Here is a 23,138-nt window from a genome sequence, read left to right on the forward strand (position 1 = left end):
TTCAAAGAAGACATAAATTGTTTCCCGAACGAGCAAAAATATTCTAATGAAAAGTCGGAAAAAAAAAAATCAAATTATTGCTACAGTATAATTGAAAACTATTAGTCAATAAGTCCTATGGCTCTAAGCCTCTAACTGCTCTTGCAATATATCGTCGGACCCCAGTACCTTAGTCTGCGTAGCCTACTGAGGCGGCGTCTCCCCTGACCACCAATTTTTCAATTTTTCCCACGCATCAGCAGTAGTCCCTCGTCTGTATTCAGTAAATTTGGTAGTTCCAGTCCTCTGAAAGCCCCAGAAGGCCCACGCTACCTCTTTTGCAACTTCCCACCATTTCGAAGTAGACTTTTCTGAAGTGGGATTCTCCTGTGGAGGCTTTGGTGCACTAGCCGCCAATTCCACCTCTTGCTGTTTAGGCCTAAGTTTCTCGTCGACTTTCATAATAACAGCCTTGTACCGCAGTACACAGATCGTCGAAGACGGGTATGTATTGAAAAGAGACGCAGCCGCCTGGGTTTCAAAGAGTCCCCAGCCGATGGCAAGCTCCTCTAGGACCTGAAGTCTTGGAATCCCATCACGTAGTCCGTACTTGTCTCGAACGAGGTCTGCAGCCATCTTGGATCGTTCTTTTGGGCAGTTACTTCTGGACAAAGCATTCCATCCGTTGCCATCTCCGGTGTCCACTCCGTGGTAATAAAGATGACCGCTCGTGACATACTTCGACAGCAGAATATCTGCAAAGGCCAATACTTCCAACTCCTTGGCTATATCCCGAGCTTGGTCCATATCCTCGCTAGTCAACCTGTCCCACTGGGTTGTGACAATTGTGATTTTCCGAAAGAACTGGGGACCGCAGAAACATTGCAGCCAGCGAATCGTTCTCATCTCGCTCTGCGTCAATCGCTGCTGGCGGGCATCGTGGACAAACATAACACCGGCAATAGACACCCATTCTCCCAGCGTACAGACACAGCCCATAATGTCTTCAAAAACCACTCTATCATCGATATCTTCTGCACCGAACCCTGCCGTGTCGACAAATAGGTACTGCTCTCCGTGTACAACTGCCGGAAGCACCTGGTAACCAAGGGTCCCTGTGGTACACGCATAAGGGAGATTCATCATGAACCGTTTAGACGCGCAGACATACCTGATTTTGCTGAGTTTCCAATATTGAGGTCTTGACCTGTTATCTCCCCGAGAAGAGTAGTCTTCCCGGATCCGGTACAGCCGACGACAAATATGAGCTTCGTTCCCTTCAGACTAGAGGGGGAGATTGCGTTAGAAAATTAAATATTACAATAGTTAAAAGATACTTCGCAGACTTACTGTGTCTTGATAAAGTTGACCATGCTACTAGTGACTTTTCCCTTTGCGACCTTCGCAAGGTTTGAAAACCGCTTGAAGGGCCATGTAAAATTATCGTCCGTTGGCGTAACTGCATCTTCCTTCGTGGGCAAGTCTTCTTTCCATCCGTCAATGATATTGAGAGCATTATCAATTACGCAACCCTCGTTGCCGGAACCGTCAGAACTATATTTCAGGATAGGAGAGCTCATCGCGGGCGATGAACAGGGAACGCGTTTGAGCTTTGACGCACATCAACGATGAGACGCGGCGCCACTTAAAGGGCTATTCACTGGTATTGATCAAAATAGTTCCACGGGGAGTAATCTTGCTACCTCACTTAGTGGACCGAAGATGCAGCGGACTCCACAGCTTATAACTGATCTCTGGGCACAGGGAAACAGCCTTTATACACGCCGACGAGAGAACCGTGAGCCGGCAGTAGAGAGGCTCTGCCATCGCTCTAGAGCCACGTCAGCAAGGCGTTTACGTACTGCGAGTGACTGATTAGAGCCAGCCAATATCGACAAGACTAAGGAGATTCCAATCATTATGTGAACCGTTCGCTAAGACCAATTTCGCCTTGTTCATATGATTTATTGCTTTTTTTTTCCCTCTCACACTGGGCCGATATCCCTGTCCTGCGCAAGGTATTTTCTCGTGGGCGCTTGAACAATTCAGACTCGGAACCTCTGCCATTCGACGACGCTCAATCCAGCACCGCTAGTGCAGGCTTGGAACACCTATCAGGGTTACCAGTCTCCTCATTGACCCCTATCAACAATTGACATGGGCGACTCATCGATGTAATCTTGGAGATTCGGGCGGAGTTTGAACATGCCTTGCCAGGCCCGCGTGACACATTTGTACTGCAAGGCTCAGCCTTTCGCTACCCTCCATCACGACCCACATTATTATTGCGTTCTTAAATAATAAGCACCAGCTTCTATCCCTCGGTAAGTGATGGCTCTGATAGATGATTTCCGAAACGAAAGACTCGATAACACTGGGTGTACCCTGTTAACAAGACTTATCGCCCACTCCCTACACAGGGTTCAACAAACAATGGCATCTTCCGTGACTCTCAGGAAGGAGGACTATTATATCGCCTGTATCACAGTGATTCCTGAAGAACTCGCGGCTTTCAGCCAATTTTTGGAGGTGAAACACACCGCACCGCGCGACATTGACAAGAAAGACCCGAACCAGTATAAGTTCGGCGAAATCGCAGGTCACAATATCGTGTTGTGCACCTCTGGCACTCAAGGACCGCATAATGCAGCGGAAACTGCTACCAATCTGAAGTGGAGCTTCCACGAAATTAGGTTCGCCCTCCTCGTCGGAATCGGTGGCGGGGCACCCAGCAGTACTTGCGATATTCGCCTTGGCGATATTGTGGTAGCAGCGCCCGGGCACCTATCTAATGGCATCACCCATCATGATTTCGGAAAACAGTTGACTGATGATTTTATCCAATTGGACTTTCCTAACGCGCCTGCGCCCCGGCTTCGGAGTGCTGTTTGCGATATGCAGGCAACAGATATCGTTAGCCAGAGCAATATCGCGCAGATAATCTCGCACGTCGTGGAACAAGCGTCCGCCTTTTCACGACCCGACGATGTTTACGACAAACTGTTCGAATCGGACTACGAACACGTCGCTGGGAGCGTCGACTGCGACAGGTGCGATAAAACACGCCTACGTCAGCGCGATGCCCGCGACGAGCCTACCCCTCGCGTTCACTATGGACCAATAGCCTCCGGGAGCCAGGTGGTCAAAAGTGCGACCAAACGAGAAGATTTGCGCGCGAGATACGGCGTCCTGTGTATTGAGATGGAAGCAGCAGGTGTCGTTCGGAACTTACCGTCTCTCGTGATCCGAGGGATCAGCGACTATGCAGACTCGCATAAAAACGACCACTGGAAGAGATATGCTGCGCTTGCTGCTTCAGCTTATGCGAAGGAGCTGCTTTCCCGGATCCCGGCCTCTAATATCATTCCAAATTCTACATCCAGCTCTACTGGATATTCAGCTCAGCCTGTGGCTCACGGTGCTGCCCTCGCGAATCTGCTAGACCAAGAAGCCCGGCGCAAGAATGAGGGTCAAAAATGGAGGGAGTCCGTTGTGGATCTCCTGAAGGCCCTTGGGTTGAAGTGGGATCGAGATTCGCGTGATGAGCTTGCAGAAGCTTTGCAGATCAGCGACGGGACCAGTGGCTCGGCGAAACGCAATAATGCTCTGCGGCGTGCGCTTATGGAGCGGTTGACTATTAAGGATGGGGCTGTTGTTGTTCCTAGTTTTCTGCATGGGCTGCGTTACTGAAAAGTGGTCGATATATTCACCTTGAATATCGTAACCGATTACTTTTAATTAGTCATTGATTTTTGTTATGAATTGCACAGGGGAAGGAGGGTAGGATCTTGATATCGGAACTCTGATATTCAGGTATTTGCTGGATCACTAGGTACTATGTTGTGAGCTACGCAGGGGGCTACTATTGTCAATTCTGCTCATGTGACCAAGGTCTACAACGAACGAATGTATTGAAGGTCTTGACAAATAATAATAGTCATAATAATAGAATTGTTACTCTGTTGGGCCGATAGCCATCCGGTCTATCTCGCTGTCTAGGGGGGAAAACCACGTAGGGCCGCCCGGCCGAGGGCCCTATCGGGTAAAAAATCCCTCCGTCTCAGTGATGCATCTTTCGTTCTTCGTACACATCCCTGGTACCCTTTTGCTAGCACCAGCCTCATTAACCCTCAATCAACCTATTTGCCAGCCGGATTTGATTGACCACTCCTTTTCGTATCTACCACCTTGTTATCTTTTGTACCCCCTTGGGGGTGGGGAGCAGCCGCCCAACATCTATCCGTCCTTGTATCTCTAGCTTATGTCTGACCTCGTGGTATGCTGTCGTGCTTAGGGTCTTCTTTGCCCCCGTTGCATTTGGGGTACATCGGGGAATCCCTTCTTGGCACCTTTGCGTGGTGTAGAAAGGCCGCCAGTCCTACCTTGCCTATCCGAAGTTGTATTAACACGGGGCTCTCGGCCTTGTGCAGACCAGCCTGAAGCTTGAGCAGGTCTTTGGTTGGTCTGTGTCGGACTGCCTCGGATGGACTCCTGCGGAGCCCTTATCTTTCCTCTTTCGATCTCTGAAGGACTGCCTCTCATATCCTGCACTTTTCGGTCCACTTCTTCGCCGCTGGTGGTAGCGCCCTTTTGATCCATGCCTGGCCCCATCCCTGTAGCATGGGTCTGTTGTATCCCACGACCTCCTGTCTATAGACTACTAGCCGGAAGACGCCCACTACCCTCTTGCATATCTGTTTTGTGAGCTCGCTGGTTTCCCGTTTCGCGGCCCTCGCATGGTACCCGGCCAATTTTCCCGTAAGGTAGTGTTCTATCGGGGTAGTATGGGCAAGTATCTCTAGGGTGGACGTTGGTGTGGCTCTAAATGCCCCTGTGATTCTTCGTAGGCATCTGGCCTGGACCTTCCGGGCCAGGCGGAGGGTGGGGGTGTGTTATCTTGTGTTTTCCTCCGATTGGGGTGTGCTAGGCATGGCTCGCATAGGTAAGGGCCGGGAGAACAACTGTGTTGTAGACCCTTCGGGCTTGTAGCATGGGGAGGCCCTAGGTTGAGCCTGTCAGTCGTTTGAGTGCGTTCTCTTGGGTGACCATCCTTTCTTGCAGCGCCCCTGCGTGCGCTCTCCAGTTGAGTCTCGTGTCTAGGTGTAGTCCCAGGACTCTGACGCTCTTAGATGGGTGTTTGGTCACCGGCCCGATATGCATCGGTCTGCTGATGCCGTTCCTCTTACGCCGTGAGAAGTGAAAGTCTCCACAGCGGAAGCAGCAGTGGAAGATTATCTGCCGGAGCAATGGGCTGAAAGATAAACTCATTGTCTTGTCCAGATTTAGAGCTTGCTCTACATCATGTAGCAGGCAGGTAGTAGGATCAACAGCAGAACGAAGAGGTAGGGCCCAAACTGTTGGCTAGCCAGGACTTTGTAGGAAATAGCTATCTATGCTATATTCCGTGCTAACAGGCGTTCTAAGCCTTTGCCTAGGATTGAGAGAAGAGCAATTGGTCTGGACGACCTGGGATTCGCCAGGTCTGTCTTATTTGGCTTTTGGATGATAGCCAGGACAGCGTGTCAGAAACATTGGGAGTAATACCCAGTTAATAAGTATCCTTGATAGAGCAAGAACCATATCCTTGACCAGGGACCATACTGTCTTTAGTATGCTGGTAAACAGTTCGTCACTACCTGGGGTTGTATTGCCTGCGTGCAGCACTGCTTTCTCTACCTACTCAATTGATATATCTGGGAATAGCAGAGATCTAGACGGGATCGTGGGTGTGTCTAGCGGTATATCTTCCGCTTCAGCAAAATTCTGTAGGGGTTTCGGGCTAGATTTCACGTTTTTCTTGTGTGCTAGCTGCTGGGGGAGCCAGGTTGCAAGAAATCCTATTCTTCATTAGAGGGTTCCGGTAGGATACTGTTGTCTTGTGCCACTTGGATATCTCAAATACCTCTTTACTCGTAGTAGTTGCATTAATTTTGTTTCTCCAGAATTTCCGTTGGGCGTATCGTATTACCCGTCGAAATTCCTTTTGTATACACAATCTAGCGCGATAATTCTGGAGCGCTTCTCTGCGCCCTTGATTCTACCACGGTTAGCCTCTCCCCTGAGGTCGGGATCTGAGTGCTGAGGCTTCGTACGCGGTAGACAGCTGAAGTAATTATACTTGCCAGGCAGTCTAGCTCTTTTTATGTCTTTGCAGCAATTAGGAGGTTGCTCGTGTTCAGGGCTAGGAGGCTGCAGAAACGGGAAAGGTGATGGCTAACCGCGGTTAACCGCGGTCATACCGCAGCCTAATCCTGCCTATATGGTGTTGTGAGCAGACCATTCGTCCGGAGTTATGACGTTTCCAAGAAACAGGTGAACGGGAAAATACTGCTGGAGAGCTAATTTGAAAACACGAAAGAGCCGGATTTACAGCATAGCTAATAGAGCAGCCGTACTGGTGTTAATAAAGGTACCTTGTTGGATAGATTTTATATGTAACCTAGACTATCCGCGCAGAATTAGACAGTCTTTGAATGCCACAACAGGGTATGTTGCAGTAGAACCATAGTTAAACCCAAAGCACAGATGAAGTAGCAGGACAGAAAGACAGTTATCCTCTCGCTTGGTTGGTAAAGATCATCCATAGTTGTTATAAGGATGGTCAAACTACTGGATTGCACCCTAGTCCCCGGCTTAGGGAATGAGGGACCACTAACCTGTAGTTAAATCTGGTGAGTGAGAAGAGTTGCGAAACCAGTAATGTTGCCTACTAATTCAGAAAGGAACCGGATTTGGGAGGCTGTGCTTTCAAAGGACTGACATAGACAAACCAATATCCTTGTTCATCGTATAATCCCAATCCCTGCAAACTATAGCTTGCAGCCTAGAATATGACAGAGATCCCCTCACCCATTGCGTATTCAATTCTTTCTCCAACATAGAAATTTGAGTGACTCGTTTGCTCGTGTCAGCAACATTGTACGTACAATGTCTAGCCTTTCACGGGGTAGGGGAGTCTAATTTACATATCTTATAGCCTAACAGATAATTGCATTTTGGGCGCGTTCTGTGTTGCCGTATTTGTATGGTGCAGACCGCAGCCGACATCACTCCTTACGATAGAGAGATGCTGTACGAAGCCTCATGGTACGGATCATTGTTGATTGGTTCTCTGTGACCGGGGTACGTGGTCTTGCATTAGTGTAATCCTTTGGTGTTTCGTTGCCCCTCTCCGAGGCCTAGTTGGTTCTTCCCTATCTCAGCCTTGTCAACCCATTCTGTTCTGCACGCATGGCCTCTTCAAGGCAAAGCAATTGACCATAGAGCTTATAGAAGCGTTCTCCCAGTACCACTCTATCCATCCGTCCTCGACGGGTCTCTGATTTGAAAGGATGTCAGATTTTTGATCCTACCGCGTTCCCTCACTGTAAGTCAAATTCCTGCACGGCATTATTTCCGCACTGAAGTTAATTATAAATACGATTATCTGCGATAGCCACTATCCTGTCACTATATCGCCTGCTCTTCAGTCACTAAATTCTACTGTGTCAGGGGGCACGGGGCTGCTAGAAAAAATCGATATTTACACGGGAACTTACACTGTTCACAGAGGAGGCACATTCCCGTCGTTGTCGAGCCTGAGCAATACGTCCAGAATTGCTCCATACACAATGACTACGGGTCTTGAAGGATACATGGACCACTCCTCCAGTATAAACCTTCAGCATGGTTCTGTATTGATGGACCCGGTCCAGCGCCTCCAGCCGTCCATGGCCGATGCTCCTCCATTTCACGATACCAGCATCCTTCAGCCAATTATGGCGGGAGAGCAGACCATCAAGCCAGAGATTCAGGCGAAGATCCACAAGGGATTTTTCCAAATCAACGAGAACTGGACCTGTTACCGGTGCAATTATATTTCCGTCTCATGTAGCTTTTCCCTGCAACCGTGGACAGACGGCCCCATGTTCCTCACGTTTCCAGACAGCACAACGCAGAGGATCATTGCGTTTTCAATGACTATATCAGCGATTGTGAATGGGCAGTACAGCAAGATCAGAGAGTTAGTCCAGCACATGCCAAAACGTGACAAGCAGTCCGAGCGAAAGCCCGCCAAGGTAGTGCTACAGCCCAGTTAACCGCCGCCGTTAATACCTGGCCCAGGCTCAAGCCCAAACAACAGTGATCACGGATTCTTCCTGGGCTCGTCAGCTGCGCGGATGGGGTTGGAGTACAGTGACTCCTACACCGGCGCTACACAACTGTCTCAGCCTCCAACTCAGCATACATTTGAGCGGATCCAGTTCCAGAAGGCCACGGCAAACGGGAAACGCCGAGGCCAACAACCGTATTACAATCTAGTTGTGGAGTTGTACGCGGCTGTTGAGAACCCCGTCAGTGGAGCCGACACCCTATGGATTAAAATTGCCCGACGACTGTCGGATCCAGTGGTTGTCCGGGGTCGATGACCCCAATGGAATTGTAACACACAGATACCTGCACAGCCACTCGTATTTATATTCGACCTTCTAATAAGGTAACCAGTATGCTTCCAATCAATACAAGAATGTGAGATACCACCTGGATGTGAGTTCGACACTGATCCGGGTCCTGGGATGGATCGTCAACTTCAAAAGTTGACAAGTACGTCTGCACCCACTACATGGTCGAAGGCACCACGCTATACAAATACAGTGGCATACTTCCTGAAGGCTCCACAGCGCCATCGTGGGCGTGGCGGCAGGACTAATTTAGTTTTTCAATATCTATATCAGTACATCATTGGATGGTCGGAATGCATAAATCGAGTGGTACCTCACTTCAGGGTCCTGTCAACACAACTCAGTGACAATATCAGTCCATCGATGGGCCACGCCTACCCTCCAACTCGCTTGTCTCGGGCCCACCAGTTCCTTTGTTTTGGGGCTTAGAAGAGTTCACACTCCGGAACTCATATTTTGTACAATGCAGAGAGCCAAAAATTAAGCCAAAACAAAAACATACAACAGCAGGGATTCGCTGGTGGTCACCCACCCAACTACTAACCTGCCGGCGTGTGGCTTAAGTACGGCTGAGCGGACGGGAAGCCCTGTTCTCCACACCCTGTGGTCGTATGTACTTGTTACGAGAGCGAAGGAGAATATATTGTACATCATTTCACTGGATAGGGACTGCAAACATGTCTGTAGTTAGATTAACCAAGCTCTTACCCGTGCAGAGACATCGAGTTTTATTCTGAATGAAGGCATTGATTACTGCTATAGATCGCCTTATATCTACTCCGTATAAGTTAGGGCTATCAGATCTGCATAATTAATGCAACTGAAGTCTGCTTCTATCCATACCCCAGTTCCAGATCAATTCCGCTAACAATCAGAGTTTCCGTCCTATGGTAATTCTAAATCTTCGGCTGGACTTGATGAGTATTGAATCATGAAAGTTTCGTATTGCCTAGTAATTTGTATGCAGAATCGAGGCTCAATGAAGGTCTGATCCTCTTGATCTAGAGGATCGAAACGAAGCTATTTAACATGCAATATGACTACGTGGCTTCTTTGAAATCGGCTTATCTTGAAGCCATTGAATGCCGTCAGAGTTGATCTAGACGGAAGCGGCAAATTGCCCCATATTCGCTGACAATGAGATATAATTAGAAAGGCTAGAAGCATAATAGCTAGAACGCTTCTCATATCCGTCACTCGCATTTTCGCTCTGGGTGAATGGAGCCTAGCCACTAAATCTCTACATTTTATTCCGATATGGAAGATGTAGAGTTCCCTTTTGATTCAACTAGCTACTGTCGTGGATTTATTCGCCAGGACAGAAGCCCGCCAAAGTACAATACAACAGGCAAAGCAGAGGCCCCGGTCAGCAAGCCCAATGACCACGACATCGTACTCCAGCCGGCATATTGCCGGACGAGTCCAGCCAAAAACGGCCCAGCTATTGAGCCAGCAGCATAGGCGGCATTTGAAAACCCGTATGCAAGTCCCGTTGCCCCCTGTTTACCAAACATAGATGGGGTTTCCTGTTCCTTTTCCGAAGCGGCATATGAGCTTTCCGCGAGCACAAGTGGGAATAGTATACCCATGCAAATACCAAGCAACAGAAGAAGCGCACACAACAGTATCTTGTGCCCTGTATCGTTGACTTCTACTAGACGGAGAAGAACGCAGGTTGGGACGCTCATCATCAGAGCACCTCCCGCCAAAATCCGCCGAGAGCTGGGATAGCGGTCATTAACCCAGCCGACTATAGGACTGAGAGAGCTCGGGATGAGGAGCGGGATGAAGATCAGCCCCTGCGCAGTCTGCTCCCAACCGTACGTGTCTTGAACAAAAAGCGGCAAGACACTGTCAAAAGCCGAAACAATAACAGCAATCACGACGCAAGCCCATAGGACGATGAGCATGCGCAGAGAGGATAGGAGTTCCCAAGAACCTCTTAGACCCGTGTGTGGATGTAGGCTTACTGGATCATGGTCGTCCAGACCTGCCAGTTCCAGCCCTGATTCGGCCTGGGCTGTGATGCTGTGGGAGCTTGGAGTAACAGGTAGCGGGAGGAATTTTAAAGCCTGCTCTTTCTCGACAATCAACAGCCGCAGCCCAATATCGACTCCGATAAAAGCAAACGCCACAATGAAGACTGCATAGTAGCCCCCGTGTTCGTATACTGCACCCCCAGTCAGAGGACCCGCCAGGTTTCCAAGCGTCATGCCCATGCTCATATAGCTCATCGCGTGGCCGAGCCGATCACCTGCCACGGTGTCAACTACTAAGGCGCATGCCACAGACCATACCGTTGCAGCGGCTGCTCCCTGTAGCAACCGGCCTGTTACCCAGAGTCCGATGCTGCTACCGGCACACAGTAAAGCGGTACCGGCACCTAGAGTCAGCACGCCGGCCATCATGGGCCACCATCTCGATTCGATTCGATCCGACAAGAAACCACTAATAGCTGTACACATTTAGCACCGATCGCGCCACAGCCCGATGTTCACTCACGTGCAAAGATAAACTGAGCAGCACCGTATAAAGCCATCAAGATAGATGTCCATCTTTGCTCTGCATGGATGTTGGATATTCATGAGCCTCATAAATGGGTAATAGAGCAGCAGAGCACTGTAGAATTGTACCGTCTCTCACAGGAACTTGAAGGCGCTCATTCATAGCAGTAGGTATCACTGGAACCAGCTAATAAGGTAGTCATGATGAGTTAGAATCCACAACGGTCTTGACCGTATGTAGGCACAGGAATGCATACCAATCCATACAGGAGGCTGTCCTATCACGTGTCCTGTCAGCCCACCCGTTAACCCTACGGTCGGCCCAATTCTTTTCAGCCTGACATGTACGTACTGTAAAAACCGCATATGAAGCCACAAATGTGATGAAGAATACTGAGGACCTGTATTGAAGCAGCAGGGGAGCTTTCTGGCTTCGGCCACGGCGTAGCCATGGAATAGCTAAGTTTACCATGACAGATAGACAGGGTCGAAATAACTGGTAAGAAGATAGCGCGAGCTTAAAGAATAAGGTGTGGCAGGATGCTGAAAACGCACCATAAATGTACTACAAGCAGCATAAAGTGGGCGGGTTACGAGAGTCCTAAATACCTACCGAAAATAACATATACTGCCCAAGGGGGCCCACTCCCGCCGGTATGTGCCCATTGAGTTCCCTTGCATGATGGCACTTCCAGTTCCTGGTGCATTTTGGGAGCAGCATTTGAAGCAGAGGTGAAATAATGTTTTCGAACTGAAGCGTTCGCGGTCTATTCATGTACACTGTCAAAAGGCAGAGGGATAGAGGCATTGGGCATTCAAAAAGCTACGTACCATTGGGCAGAGCTGTATGGTATGCAGCCTAGGACTGGGGGTCACTCAGTATCCCTTGATAGAATTCTTAATGATTCTCCTTGCGCCCGGTATTCTAGTTGCTTGGCTTAGTATCTAGCGCAAGTACACCCTTGTTGGCAAAATAATAGCTAACTCACCATATACAGTGCGTCGAGTAGTGTAAGCCCATAAATACGGACTTCAGGAATCAATGTCGGTCTATACAAGCAGCTTGGAAGGCGTAATTGGAAGGCGTACCCATAAAAAAAAAAGAACCACATGTCTTTTGTCCATATTATCTCGCCCCTCCTCGCTTCCTTGGTGGCTTTTATGAAGTCTGATGGTACTCTGCTGCTACTCTTTTCTGGAGCCACTCATATGAGGTAACTGGCTTCTCCTCGTCACAATCCGCCATGCTAGGTTTCCATCGGCCCGGTACCTCACATCCCGGCAATGTTTCAATGATCACCTCTGGGTCTACTGCTCCAGTGTATGCGATGGAGTATCGATCGAGAAGAGTCTTGGATGTCTCGAACCCCTCCACTATTGCCTCCTTCCTAGGACCAACCACTTGGTGCAAGGCGCTCTTCCACCTCCCATTCGATTGGCGTTCCAACATATCGCCGACGTTGACGACGATGGTTCCCGGCTTGGGAATGACGGGCCTAAACACCTGTCCGTCATGGACCTCCAACCCCCCGACGTTATCCTGAAATACTAGCGTCAAGCTGCCATAGTCCGTGTGCGCATTCAATCGCCGCTGGTCTTTGCCGTCTTGCGGCTTCAGGGCCATCTGAGGGTAATGGAGGAAGCTGATGTGACCGAAATTGAGCGATTGTTTCCGACAGAGGGTGTCAAGCTCGATCCCGATAATTTCGCAGAGCGCCTGTCGGAGTGATTTTTCGACTTCGTTGCATGCGTCCCAGAATCCCTCATAAAACTTCCGGAATCCTGGAAAGATATTTTCCGGCAGCCAGCGGTTTGGGCCGCTTCCACTTGGCTCATGCGGATTGCCGACTTCCAGCGTCTCTTTGTGGTCAGGGGAGGCAGCGTGATGCTTTTCGACCTCTTCTTCTCCAAAAACTAGTTGGCTGATGTGCCCAACACCGTACGCGGCGTACCCATAGTGATCATCCAGGGAGTCGCTCGCCGGACGAGCAATCATATTCTTGGTAGAAGGATCGAGGTGAAAGAAGCGCTCGGAGTATGAGACTAGTCAGCTTCATGATATGGGATAGCATATATCTTGAAAGGATGCGACTTATCCATTGAAATGCTTCGTCAAAAAGTGTCTGTGAGATGCCATGGTTGGCAAGGTAGATGAACCCGTAGTTTTGAAGGGCTTCGTCCAGTTGTCTAAGAGCCTCACGCCGCTCTGAGGGAGACCCCTTTAGCTTTGAGCAGTCTAGAGTGGCCATATCTGCCGCCTCATTGCTGGATAGAGCAGCTGCTAGCTGCGGGTCATGATGATCAAGCCCGATAGAGCCCATATTGAGAGCACTGAGAGTCTTTCTAGCACAGGTCGAGGTGTAATTGTGAACAGCTGGTACGCTGACCGAACGGATTGAAATGATGGGGTCCTTACGCAAAGCTTAGAATATTCTGAGTGACTGTGGAAATGGCTTTAATAGTGTGAGCTGCCCGTAGGCCAGAAAACTCTCGGTGGGAAGAACCGCTTTGAGATGCATACTCCCTTGCTTACGATGACGATGTATACTCCATACACCACTTTACTTGTGTTACATGGCGCCGGCATTAGCCCTCGCATAAACAATGTGGGAGTACACTGGAATGTAGACAAAAACATGAATTGAAATAGTAGGCCAGGTCAGCCACGCGTACTGGCGACGCAGGGAGATCATGTAAAATGTAGTAGTAGAAAGGCTGCAGCGTATTGTAGCTCACCCTGAGGATCATCAGCTATGTATCATGCCGCCAGTAATGCTTGAGGAATCCCATCTCATTTGTTTGGCATCATTACACGTCCGTTGAAGAATGCCCAGGGGCGTGGCAGTGAAGGAGAACGAATGAAGCATTGAAAGGTGTCAACACAATTAGTTTTTCTCATACACCCACAGGTAACGGTCATAAACGAATGAAATCAGGTTGCCCCTTCGTGATCTATCCTCGTATCCTCACCCCTTAAGTATTCAAATCTGCGCAATCCTGAACATGCAACGATCAACAAACAATGCCTGAGACAATCAAGGGATATGACAATCAAGGGATATGACAATCAAGGGAAATAGGAATTGTGATAATGATGCCTGAATCACCGGGGCACTTCTGTCCTAGGGTAATTTTGGTTCACAAAGGGTCTATCCAGAACCCCGTCCGTTTGGCAAGAGTCTTATGTAAAAAGACTCTTTCCCAGCAAGTTAAAATCTTACAGTGTGATTTTTCTGAAAGGTCTTGAAGCAATCGACGATCAAAATATCTTGTTAAGCGACAAGGACAGAACTGGACATGACGGCCACAACCGGAAAAAATAACAGTATGGCAGAGTCGGCCATGGGGAGCAAGTTTATGGAGTTTGACGGTGTGACGTTTCCATCTTTACCGTCTGAATCCTACATGACTTCGCTTGACAGCCGGATCAAAAGGGTGATCTCAAATCACAGTTCCGATGACACATTGCCAACCCGTCTATGCCTCAGCTGGGCATTAGTTCTCGCAATTTATACAAGCTCATCTGAAGTTCTTTATGGCCTTCTGGATGACAGTGACGGGAAACACAAGGGGCCAGACTCTATTGTCCCTTGCCATCTCACCTTGCAGTCTGGCGATACAGTGCGGACTGCATCTGATATGGTGAGCCAATACTGGAGTATGAAGCGCCATTTCGAACAACTGGGTCTGAGCAATATGCGCACCAGCAGCGCAGAGGCCACTCGCATATGCGACTTCCGCAATATTCTCTTAATTCGGCCGCTGAACGGTCTGGACGAAGCAACTGCCACATTACACAAGACAACTGGTTCTGATTATCCATTTATCGTGAGCTGCGGAGTAGGAGGCGAATGTGTGACCGTTCACGCCGTTTTTGACTCCGACGTCGTGTGTCAGGAAATAGTAGAATCCATGATTCACCAATTCGCATTCACTCTCGATCAAGTCACTAAGAATCAGGACGCTCGTCTGGCAGACATCCAAGAAAGCAATCCGGAGGACCTGAAGAAAATGGGCGAGTGGAACAGGCTGGGTAGCATGGAGGAATCCATCGAATGCGTTCATCATTTGATTGAACGAGAATGTGAAAAACGGCCCTTTTCGCCAGCCATTTGCGCCTGGGATGGGGATCTCTCATACAGCGAGCTTGACAGCAAAGCGTCCTGCCTTGCTCAAACATTGTCCGCTGCCAATGTCCGGCCAAATAATGTTGTCTTTATCTTGTCCGAGAAGTCTAAATGGACACCTGTCGCCATACTTGGATCTTTAAAAACTGGAGGAGCGTTTACACTGCTAGATCCCTCGCAGCCAGCCCATCGGCTCGCAACACTGTGCGATGTGGCTTTGCCCCAAGTGGTCCTCACTTCACGTCGACATCATGCTAAGGCTTCTCTCCTTGGTCCCCCAGTCATGATCATACCGGATGTGGTAGATGATGACTCCCGTCAGGCTTCAGGGAAACCAAACCGTTGGACAGAAGTTACAGATGAGAGCCATCACGCACTACACGTTGGATTCACGTCCGGGTCGACCGGGGTACCCAAAGGGGTCTTGATGAGCCACACGGCCTTTGCCAGCGGTCCCGAAGTTCCTGGACTAGGTCCGGAGTCTCGGGTACTTCAATCGACATCCTATAATTTCAGCGCCTGCATGTGGGAGCATCTAGCGGCATTGACCCGAGGAGCTTGTTTGTGTATCCCATCAGAGCATCAGCTCGAAAATAATATGGAAGGGCTGGTCCAGAGTATGGGTGTCACCTGGGCTATGATTACACCATCTGTGGCTCGAGTCATCGATCCCAAGAAGGTTCCCAGTATCAAAACCATGTTCCTTGTGGGGGAAGCGATAGGGCGGCTGGAAATCAGCAAATGGGCGAAACAAGTTGCTCTCTACTCAATGTATGCACAATCTGAGTGCGGTAGTCCCATCATGACAAAACGCATTGTCGAACCGGGAGACCTATCCTCGCTCGGCTACCCAGATTGGGGCGCCGGTTGGATTGTTGATGCGACGGACCATGACCGATTGATGCCTCTGGGAGCTGAAGGGGAACTGGTCCTTCAAGGGCCGTGTCTGGCAAGCTCTTACTTGAACAACATAGAGCAAACGCAGGCAGCACTCATCACCAATCCTTTATGGGGGCAACGAGTGGGGAATGATCAATCCAGTCGATTTCTGAAAACCGGGGATCTCTTCTCCCGGAATCCGGTTGATGGATCCTTCCAGTTCAGAGGCCGCAAAGGGAGAAAAGTCAAAATTCGCGGCCAGAGGATTGAACTGGCCGAGGTCGAATATCATCTACGCAGTCACTTTCCGGAGGCCTCCCATGTTGTCGCTGAGATAGTTCGCCCAAGCGACAGTCAGTCTCAGTACGGCATGCTAGTAGCCATTGTCCCCACCGTTTCGCAGAGTGATGGAAAGTCGGATTTATGCGAGCTCCTCCCACCCAGTCATACGTTCCTACACCTTGCCCAGCGAGCATTGGACCGGATGAGCAAGGTGCTGCCTGCGTATATGATACCGAGCTCTTTCATATCCGTTTCAAAACTTCCGAGAACACCGTCGGGAAAGCTTCATCGGAAACTGTTGGCAGAGACGATCTCTCAGTTACGTCGAAAGGAGATACTCGCATATATGAATGCTCCCAGACCTTATTGCCCTCCTATCACAAATGAGGAAGCAGTGCTGCAGTCCATCTGTGCAACGGTTCTATCCATTGCACCCGAACAGATTGGGATGGACGATCAATTTGTCGGTTTGGGAGGAGATTCCTTGTTAGCAAGGCAGATGGTGACCCTTGCAGGAGCAAGGGGGGTATCCATCACCGTCGCTGATTGTCTTCAACAACCTAGCCTGAGCGCACTTGCGAAGTGCGGCAAGGCTTGTCCCTCCCTGCAGAGCCAAACGACCTCAACCAAAGCGGACCTGGATCAATTCCACTCTCTACGAAAGAATTTTGTACGTGATCTTCCTGAAGGACTGACCACTGATATGATTGAGGACATTGTTCCAGTCCGGGAGACACAATTATTCCTCGTCCAGTATCAGATCATGGATTACCTACTTGTCCGAATATCGGGTCCTCTGGACCCCGTGAGACTACGCCGGGCCTGTGAAGATCTAGTGAGAGAGCACACCATACTGAGGACTATCTTTGTTCCTTTCAGGCAAAATCATGTGCAGTTAGTTCTGAGGAGAGTGGAAGTACCCTGGGCTGGTTTCACGGCACCCACCGATAGCTATAACTGTGATATGTGGGCACATTCGCTCTGTGCAGAGGATCGGAAATCGCCTGTCCCCAAGGGAGGGCCTTTCTTGAAGTTCACACTGCTGCAGGATGATCACCTCAAGAAACATACGCTTATTATACGAATTAGCCATTCCCAGTTTGATGGACTCTGCCTGGAAAAGATCTTGAACGATCTCGGGAAGTTATACGAGGGTCAGACCCTCAGTACCCCAACCAGCTACGCGGACTATGTCAGGAAATGTGCCGAAATGCGTACTCCAGATTCCTTACGATTCTGGAGTAATTTGCTAGTTGGGTCGACGCCGACGACCATTCCTCTCACCCCGTCAAGAGACCACCCTGAGGAGACATGTATCGTGGCTGCGCACGACATCCCCATCGCCATTCCACCCCCTTCTGGTATAACTTGGGCTACGATAGTCAAGGCAGCTTGGTCATACGTCCTCCGGCAGGAGACAGGCAAAGACGACTTGAACTTCTGTCAAATGGTAAATTGCCGTTATGTCGATGTACCCGAGCCAGAGAACATTGTAGGGCCATGTCTGAACCCGATTCCTGTGCGCATACAATACGACGCCTCCTGGACGGTCAAGGATCTTTTACTTGCAGTGCAGAACCAACACATAGATTCGTTAGACTACCAGACACTTGAGTGGCAGGATATTGTCTCGAACTGTACGGACTGGCCTCGTGATACAGAGGTTGACTCTATAGTCTTACACGAGAATATTAACCCTAGCCCAGTGACACAGGTCAGAGACACTATCTGGCGCTTGTCGGCGCATAGCGTCGATAATCCGCCTGAAAGGACGATTTATCTCTACACATATCCACAGGAGGGCTCCCTGTATGCGGTTGTGATTTTATCGAGCAGGTTGGGGGGGAAACCAGATGCTGAGAGGCTTGTTAACCGGTTCTCCTCAACAGTGGCAATATTCATCAACAGCCCAAACTCTTTACTGAGCACGTTATGATGACAAAAGGAGCTATATATTCAAAAGCGATGCCAGCGGAAATAAAAATGCCTGATCAGGCCACTCAAGGAGGCTCTATATGTGTACCTGGTGTCGTTGTTGCGCATAGTTATGGCCACTCATGTGGTTCTGACCTGAATGGCGACTCCACTGCTTCTTTCCTACCTCTAAACTGGACCGGTCTTTGGCGTAGGGTCCATTGTTGGATGCCTAGGGCCCATGTAATTCGAGTTTAACGGGTATTCAAGATACATTCACTTCTAATGATGCCAACTTACTATTCACTGCAATGCATTGACCAGTAATCCCTGGTACACGAGCTAGAGACTCGTACACCGCATGTGAAAACTGCAGCTCAACACCTGGCTCAAAAACAAACAAAAAGGGCTTCCCCCGTAATGAAAACTTCCGATTTCCTGACCCTTGAGTACATGGTCTCCCGCAGCAACGGTTGACCTACAACTCAATACCTCCGCCATGCCGATTGCAAGGAACACCACCGTTCTCAGGGCACTTGATTGCTTTTCTGGTGGCCATCAATGCAAGCATATTAAGCGAGGCATCAGGAGCCTGACAGTCCGGGCACGGTTTCCATGTGGTCGAGTCGAGATTTTCAAAGCCTCTCGATGGATCCGCGGCAAAGTATGTTCCAGGGATGTGAGCAACTTTCACAACTGTTCCCGCGACAGGCGAGAGAAAATACGGTCCAAATGTATGTCCTGGACGACAAAGCTCTCTTGAGTCTGCTGTTATACATAGTCAGCGTAGTCGATGTGGATGTGGCGGTCTGACTCGTGCGCTGAACATGCCGCGCTGAACCCCCTGCATATGTAGAGCGGCGTTAGAGCTGCGACTAGCAAGGGGCCTTGAGCAGGCCCCAATTGTGTCTGTGCGGTATCATGGATGGATTCTCGGGTACTAACGCTGGATGCTCAGTTGCTAGAGAATACAGGGTCAGTACCCATGTTTCATAAATTAGTTTAGGTAGGGCCTCATATCTTGGTGACGCTCACCAAGTGCAGAGCCAACCACCACCCCCATGCGACAGGGTTCTACAGGTACATGAAACCGTCGCGGAAATGTATTGAAACTATTGAAACAGGATCCATCAAACCCTTGCAGCAGAGTTTAGCCGATTAGGCCTAAAATCGTCTGCTCCTGCACCCTTGCGAGCCGCATCTCTCAGTTGTACAAAGCCAACTTCCAGTCGGTTTTACACCGCCACACTTGGCCTGCAAGGCGAGGTTCACTTGCAATATCTAATTCTAAGGCATTTGAGAGGATATAAAGAGCAATTTCGGTAAAATTAGTTGGTCTATGATGGTCTGTCTTAAGGACATTCAACACATCTATAGCTAGTTTTCACCGAGGAGTCAACAAAACCCCAACATTCTCGCAGTTCCTCTCGAAACTCATCTTCTCGTAAAGCTGTGTATATCTTGCTGACCTGGGAGCCCGTGCATTGTTTCTCTTTGGCATCGTGGCCCGGCGCAGCATACGTCGGGTGGTCAACAATCCCGCGGTGTAATGGCACCCCTAGCCTCTCACGTACCAGCTCGTATATCTTCCGCGAGCTCCTGCAAAGGTAGCCTTTTGTGGTAGGATTTGCCTGAAACTGCTCCCGTACCGCAGAGTATCTGGTTTGTAAGGCGTTCGCAACTCGATTGACCCAGTTGTGCTGCGCAGTGAGCCAAGCAGCAACCGACGTGGTGGTCTTAGGCGCAGGCAGTAGCTGCACCAACGCTCCCAAGGAGTTACGTGCTGCCATCTGGCTTCGGTCGTGGAGGTCACTCGTACTGCCGCGAGCCCAGTGTTGCATGATCTCATGCCACATCGTATTTTGGATATGCTGTAACTCAGCTTCGGCAAGGTGGCAGGCAGAATCACAAATCTCAGCGGTTATGGTGTTGATCTCGCATTTCGCCGTTTCCATGAACTCGACCTGTAAGGTGCGGAGATCGACAGCCTGGCACAGCACATACATATAAGCGGCCATCATCAACGACAACACTTCCACAGTCTCGGCGGCATATCGACTGGCTATCAAAGCCAGCGAGTTCAGGCTTTGATTATGCATCTCGGCCGACTGCACATGGTTACTGACTGGGTGGTTCAAATAACTCAACTCAGACATATAGGCGGCCATATTGATATCGACCCCTTTCATGGTGAACGAGAGACTGGGGTCGTCGAAACTCAAGTTCGGGGGTAGCCCGTTGTTCAAGGCCGGATTGATCAGCTCTGAGCACTGGGAGAAGATCATCTTCCCTAGCATCTGCATCACGTTCATAATCTTTCCCATGGCCGCAGTAATTGCAGCAGCCTGAAAGTTGCCGCCGTGATGGACATGGCCATTTGTCGGATCGATTAAAGGGTTGTCGGTGGTCGAATTAAACTCACAATGCACCTGACGCATAGCGAGCAGCATGTCTTCGATCTGGGGACCGATCCATTGTGACGCTGTTCGAAGAGCGTAGCGATCCTGGGCCAAGCTATCGTTGGACCTGTCGACTGACGCCTTGAGTAGGCGGGAATTCCGCAGTAGAGCGTAGATGTTCGATGCCGCCTCGATTTGACCATGATGCGGACGCGCCTCGGCAATAAACGGATGATAATTTTCTCTGCAGCCGGCCAAAGCTTCTGTCCCCATCGCGGTGAGGATTTGAGATAGGACAACGAGTTGGTTGGCCTGGTAGAGGGTCAGACTTGCCGCACCGCAGCTAAATGCCGTGCCATTGAGCAGGCCCAGGCCTTCCTTCGGGCCGAAACTGAGTGGTACAAGCCCCAACAGCTGGAGTGCTTTGTCGGCGGACATCACGTCTTCGGTTAGATCCTTTCGGACGGAGATGTCTGGATTGCCTTCCAGCGCACTGGCAATGTACGACAGCGGAGACAGATCACCTGACGCCGATATACTCCCTCGCAGCGGCACCACCGGGGTGAGGCCACCGCGTAGAAAGGCCAGAATATGTTCGATGACCTCTTGCCGGACGGCTGAGTGCCCGCGCAACAGAGAGTTACAGCGAATGAGCATGGCAGCCCTCACCATGGCAGATGGCATGCTGAGGCTTGTCGAGCCGTATGGATTCCGTATGCGTGGAGTCTGACTTTTCGCCCACTGTTGGCCATGGCGGTCCGTTGGAAGCAGTACTCCAGACGCCTGGTGCTGGATTAATGCTTGCTGTAGGGTTGTATGATCGTCTGTCCGGGTGTCTGCACTGCCCCCGAAGCCCGTATTGACGCCGTAGATTATCTCACCGTTGGCCAGTTTTCGATCGAGGTGATGAACGCTATCTCTCAATTTGGCATGGACTCGGGGATCTGTAGTGATTGACGCCGGTATCTGGTAACTGCCCAAGGTCAAGGAGGAATCTGCAAGGGTGTATGGACGACAACACACCACGCAACGCCAACAACTTCACTCACATTGAGTGACTCTCCATCAAGTGTAACCTCTGTTTTGTTGTTTATGAGGTCTGTTAATTGCTGACATTCTGAAATTACAGCGGTGGCATGCTTCCCTCGATGCAGAGGAGGATGGGCCATCTTGCAATTACTGGAGAGTGTTGGTCGGATTCCCGTGTTCGTCCTAATGCAGCAGAACTTTGGGAGTTAAATAGAACTACCGGAACTACTCATACCATTGATCCTGACCGCTAGTTCGACCTACCTCCCTTATAGCCTGTACACTAAACTGTTGTGCTGTAGGCGAGCTGCAAGGGCTGTTAATTCCTAATATTTTGGGCACGGCCACTGGGCAAGAACTACGCCCCTAACGTTCTACCAGCTAAATAGGTTCGCGGAACACATTGATAGTAATCCGAGACGCCACATGGTTCTGTCTGACTTACTTGCTTTCACCCATTGGAGACTGATATAGGCATTTCCCACGAAACGGACGTAGCGAGGTTTTCACAGCACTACCGTCTGGAAAGGCGAATACGCTTATCCACCGCTGCTTCGATTCTCAATACGCTGCGGCAACCCTTGGCAGTTGCTAATTGTAGGAATACTGGATGCCAGGGGTAGGCTGCTGAAGTGGTAAAAAATGATTGGATTGCTTTATCAACTATCTAGGGGTCAAGAAGTCTCTTTAATCTTCATATCAACATGGTCTTGATGGCCGATATCATGGTGAATTCCGCTAGTTTTCATGTTTGGCAGATTGCCCAAGGCACCTAGATCTTCTATACACACCCCTACAATGCAGTCATACTAAAATATGATAGTTTAATAAATAATAATCTAAAATTATTTTCAGTAAGTAAACCGTATATGTCACAAGGCCTCCGAGGTGCCCTGCAAGGACGCTAAGCAGGGGTGAACTCGCCCCGAGAGTGTACGATACTATACATGTGGGAGAGTAGAATGCTGCCCCCCACATTATATTACTAGAAAGACCGCTTTACTATATTATTAGCTGCCATACTTGTATGGAATGCCACTATTAAAGTCAATGAGGAGGTCTCGGCAGGAAAATGAAGCAGTAAACAACATCCCATGTTGCGGAAAAAAATCAAAAACCGAAACAAATGCATCATCCGTGAATCGAACACGGGCCTCGTCGATGGCAACGACGAATTCTACCACTAGACCAATGATGCTTGACATGAAAAACATTGTGTCCAAAAGTGAATCAGAATGATAAGCTTCTAGAATTCGCAATAAAAGCAAACGTTATCAGGATACGGTGTCGTAGCTACAGGACTAACGATAGGAGTGAGCATAAGACAGGGCCTGTCGTCAACCTTTCTACAGTATCTCTAATTGAAACCATTCAAATCACTCCGAATGATTATATGGTCGTCCGATCGGTTGCTGTTCGAACCCTTTCCCTCTACAAGATATCTCGAGCCAATCAGAGCGATTTCGGACCGAATCCGATGGAGACCAACCGCCCTCCTTCTATCGGGATTTATTCCACCGTCCTTCCTTTTACAAAGACATTGAAACATTGATTCTTCCGATTTAATTTCTTAACTGATTGAAA

The 23,138-nt window shown here is 49.5% G+C and overlaps 7 protein-coding genes across 7 annotated transcripts; 3 read left to right on the top strand and 4 right to left on the bottom strand.

The window, feature by feature from the left end:
* Window positions 1–183: 183 nt before the first annotated feature.
* KD926_004382 (Rab family GTPase) lies at window positions 184–1,559 on the bottom strand (the record flags this gene model as incomplete). Its single annotated transcript, XM_053097908.1, has 3 exons — window positions 184–1,094; window positions 1,151–1,263; window positions 1,330–1,559. The coding sequence occupies 3 exons, from the start codon at window positions 1,557–1,559 to the stop codon at window positions 184–186; spliced, it is 1,254 nt and encodes a 417-aa protein (XP_052958179.1).
* Window positions 1,560–2,412: 853 nt separating this feature from the next.
* Window positions 2,413–3,669, top strand: KD926_004383 (uncharacterized protein; the record flags this gene model as incomplete). Its single annotated transcript, XM_053097909.1, has 1 exon — window positions 2,413–3,669. One exon carries the CDS (start codon window positions 2,413–2,415, stop codon window positions 3,667–3,669), a length of 1,257 nt encoding a protein of 418 aa, XP_052958180.1.
* Window positions 3,670–7,589: 3,920 nt separating this feature from the next.
* Window positions 7,590–8,387, top strand: KD926_004384 (p53-like transcription factor; the record flags this gene model as incomplete). Its single annotated transcript, XM_053097910.1, has 2 exons — window positions 7,590–7,981; window positions 8,102–8,387. The coding sequence occupies 2 exons, from the start codon at window positions 7,590–7,592 to the stop codon at window positions 8,385–8,387; spliced, it is 678 nt and encodes a 225-aa protein (XP_052958181.1).
* Window positions 8,388–9,712: 1,325 nt separating this feature from the next.
* KD926_004385 (MFS transporter) lies at window positions 9,713–11,758 on the bottom strand (the record flags this gene model as incomplete). The annotated part of the gene is made up of 4 exons (XM_053097911.1): window positions 9,713–10,875; window positions 10,923–10,982; window positions 11,538–11,691; window positions 11,756–11,758. The coding sequence occupies 4 exons, from the start codon at window positions 11,756–11,758 to the stop codon at window positions 9,713–9,715; spliced, it is 1,380 nt and encodes a 459-aa protein (XP_052958182.1).
* Window positions 11,759–12,083: 325 nt separating this feature from the next.
* On the bottom strand, window positions 12,084–13,245 carry KD926_004386 (uncharacterized protein; the record flags this gene model as incomplete). Its single annotated transcript, XM_053097912.1, has 2 exons — window positions 12,084–12,967; window positions 13,017–13,245. The coding sequence occupies 2 exons, from the start codon at window positions 13,243–13,245 to the stop codon at window positions 12,084–12,086; spliced, it is 1,113 nt and encodes a 370-aa protein (XP_052958183.1).
* Window positions 13,246–14,251: 1,006 nt separating this feature from the next.
* Window positions 14,252–18,148, top strand: nrps6 (putative nonribosomal peptide synthase; the record flags this gene model as incomplete). Its single annotated transcript, XM_053097913.1, has 1 exon — window positions 14,252–18,148. One exon carries the CDS (start codon window positions 14,252–14,254, stop codon window positions 18,146–18,148), a length of 3,897 nt encoding a protein of 1,298 aa, XP_052958184.1.
* A 456-nt stretch (window positions 18,149–18,604) lies between these two features.
* On the bottom strand, window positions 18,605–21,694 carry KD926_004388 (uncharacterized protein; the record flags this gene model as incomplete). The annotated part of the gene is made up of 3 exons (XM_053097914.1): window positions 18,605–18,894; window positions 19,532–21,498; window positions 21,549–21,694. 3 exons carry the CDS (start codon window positions 21,692–21,694, stop codon window positions 18,605–18,607), a joined length of 2,403 nt encoding a protein of 800 aa, XP_052958185.1.
* Between the last annotated feature and the right edge of the window lie 1,444 nt (window positions 21,695–23,138).

Source organism: Aspergillus affinis (assembly GCF_023601865.1).
Source record: "Aspergillus affinis strain CMG 70 chromosome Unknown NODE_20_length_373750_cov_87_641216, whole genome shotgun sequence".
NCBI classification, from domain to species: Eukaryota; Fungi; Ascomycota; class Eurotiomycetes; order Eurotiales; family Aspergillaceae; genus Aspergillus; species Aspergillus affinis.